Here is a 2688-nt window from a genome sequence, read left to right as displayed (position 1 = left end):
GTCCTGGAGCTCACTTTGTAGACCAGGCTGGCCTCGAACTCAGAAATCCGCCTGCCTCTGCCTCCCGAGTGCTGGGATTAAAGGCGTGCGCCACCAGGCCCGGCTTCAGATACTTTTTATAAAGGCTTTAGATGCTATGTGACCTGTGTTTTTCCTGTCACTGCTTGAGTACAATGATGCATGTGGCATCAGCTGTCAGGATTTCCTGGGTAGATGGGATTGCTGCTCATGGGTATAGCCCCTGCCTAGAATCCCCAGTGAGAGCGGCTGGGGGAGTGGCTTGGGTGGATCACCTGCCCAGCAGAGAGCAGAGATCTGTGTTCATCCAGTCTGAGCTCCTGTGTCTTCCTTTCACAGGCAGCAGAACCTCCAAGGCTAAGAAAAAGGCCCCAGTGACCAAGGCAGGCAGGAAGAAGAAAAAGAAGAAGGGCTCAGATGATGAGGCTTTTGAGGACAGCGATGATGGGGACTTCGAGGGCCAGGAGGTAGACTACATGTCTGATGGCTCCAGGTAAGGCACAGGCGAGGCAGAGATGAGGCAGGGGCAAGGCAGGCCAGACCTGTGGTCGCCCAACTTTATGGCTTGCCTTTCTCTGCCCTACAGCAGCTCTCCAGATGAAACAGAAGGCAAGCCCAAAGTGCCCCAGCAGGAGGATGGCCCAAAGGGTAGGTGCCAGTTAGGGACCAGCCAGTGGGTGGGAGTGGGGAGTCAGAAGTTGCCGCTGCTCACCCATTGTGACCTGTGTCCCAGGGGTGGATGAGCAGAGCGAGAGCAGTGAGGAGAGTGAGGAGGAGAAGCCCCCCGAGGAAGACAAGGAGGAGGAAGAAGAGAAGAAGGCCCCTACCCCACAAGAGAAGAAGCGCAGGAAAGGTGGGTGATGATGGCCAGTATACTCCTGGTCCTTTGGACCTCCCTGCTCATGGGTGTTGGTGGGTAGGCTCTGTCTGGGGTCTCTACTTATGGTCTTTATCTGCCCTGTGCAGACAGCAGTGATGACTCCGACAGCTCAGAAGAGAGCGACATTGACAGTGAGACCTCCTCTGCACTCTTCATGGCGGTAAGTCAGAGCTGGGGGCTTGAGTAGGAATGACAGTCTGAGCCTTCACACTCATACCCTAATCTCTGCAGAAGAAGAAGACACCCCCAAAGAGGGAGCGGAAGCCATCGGGAGGGAGTTCAAAGGGCACCAGTCGGCCAGGAACTCCCAGTGCAGAAGCAGCAAGCACTTCTTCTACCCTGCGGGCTGCAGCCAGCAAGCTGGAGCAGGGTGAGTGCCCAGAAAAGCCTGTCACTGGAGAAAGAGCTGCTGGCAGCCACCTGTTGACCCCGATCTGGGCCCTGCCTGGACCTGACATTACTCTCTCCACCAGGGAAGCGGACGAGTGAGACTCCAGCAGCCAAGCGTCTTCGGATGGACACGGGTCCCCAGAGCCTGTCTGGGAAGTCCACACCCAGCAGCGGGTACGTTCAGACAGGAGCAGGACCATAGGTGGGATTGGGCTAAAGGGACTCTTGTATGACTCCAGCCTCCCTCCCTTCCCCTCCCACAGTGATGTCCAGGTGACAGAGGATGCTGTGCGCCGCTACCTGACCCGCAAGCCCATGACCACAAAGGACCTGCTGAAGAAGTTCCAGACCAAGAAGACAGGGCTGAGCAGCGAGCAGACAGTAAATGTGCTGGCGCAGATCCTCAAGCGCCTCAACCCTGAGCGCAAGATGATTGGTGATAAGATGCACTTCTCCCTCAAAGAGTGATGCCAATAAAGAGAGCAAGCCCAGAGTGTGTGCGAGTCATCACTGCCACCCCTGCCCTCCTGGAGCCCTGAGGCATCTGGGCCTCCATTCTTCCTTTGTTTCTCAATCTCTCTCTCTCTCCTTCCTTCCTTCCTTCTTTCCTTTCTTTCTCTTTTCTTTCTTTAATGCATCATATATGTATTAATCATTCCATTTGTTTACATCTCAAATGATATCCCACTTCCTGGTTACCCCCTTCACCAACCCCCATCCCACATCTGCCCTCCCCCCTCTCCTTTGCCTGTATGAGAGTGCTCCCACAGTCACCCACACTCTCCCACTGCTCCAGCATCCTCCTACTCTGGGGCATCAAACCTCCCTGGGACAAAGGGACAGCCCTCCCATTGCTGTCAGGCAAGGCCATCCTCTGCTACATTTGTATCTGGAGCCATGGATCCCTCCAGGTACACTCCTTGGCTGGTGGTCTAAACTATGGAAGAACTGGGTGGTCAGGCCATCCTATGTTGTTCTTCCAATGGGGTTGCAATCCCCTCCAGTCCTGCAAGCTCCCCTACCAGGTTCCCTGAGTTCTGCCTGATGGTTGGCTCCAAGCATCTGCCTCAGCATTAGTCAGTTGCTGGCAGGACCTCCCAAGGAACTGCCACACTAGGTTCCTGTCAGCAAGCTCCTCTTAACCATGGTAACTGTGGGTTTGGTGTCTGTAGACATGATGGATCCCCAGGTGAGGCAGTCCCCGGTTAGCCCTTCCTTTAGTCTCTGTGCTATTTTTTGTCCCTGTTCTTCCTTTGGGCAGGGACATTAGGGAATGTTTCTGCGTTAAAAACTTTGAGACATAGCCGGGCGTGGTGGCGCACGCCTTTAATCCCAGCACTCGGGAGGCAGAGGCAGGTGGATTTCTGAGTTCGAGGCCAGCCTGGTCTACAAAGTGAGTT

The 2688-nt window shown here is 55.1% G+C and overlaps 1 protein-coding gene across 2 annotated transcripts in view; it reads left to right on the top strand.

Annotated features, from left to right (window-relative positions):
- Gtf2f1 (general transcription factor IIF subunit 1) overlaps positions 1–1779 on the top strand; it is an 8252-nt gene extending 6473 nt beyond the window's left edge. For both annotated transcript variants that reach the window (XM_021186037.2, XM_021186038.2), the window contains exons 8-14: positions 358–511; positions 605–666; positions 752–871; positions 985–1058; positions 1130–1268; positions 1372–1462; positions 1552–1779. In XM_021186037.2, the coding sequence (XP_021041696.1) occupies positions 358–511; positions 605–666; positions 752–871; positions 985–1058; positions 1130–1268; positions 1372–1462; positions 1552–1756 (845 nt within the window). In that variant the 3' untranslated portion in view covers positions 1757–1779. The remainder of the gene's footprint in view (positions 1–357; positions 512–604; positions 667–751; positions 872–984; positions 1059–1129; positions 1269–1371; positions 1463–1551) is intronic.
- Positions 1780–2688: the final 909 nt, after the last annotated feature.

The sequence above is a fragment of the Mus caroli genome, chromosome 17 (genome assembly GCF_900094665.2).
Source record: "Mus caroli chromosome 17, CAROLI_EIJ_v1.1, whole genome shotgun sequence".
NCBI lineage: Eukaryota > Metazoa > Chordata > Mammalia > Rodentia > Muridae > Mus > Mus caroli.
The sequence above is the reverse complement of the archived record's forward strand: the minus strand, read 5'-3'. Positions and strand labels throughout refer to the sequence as shown.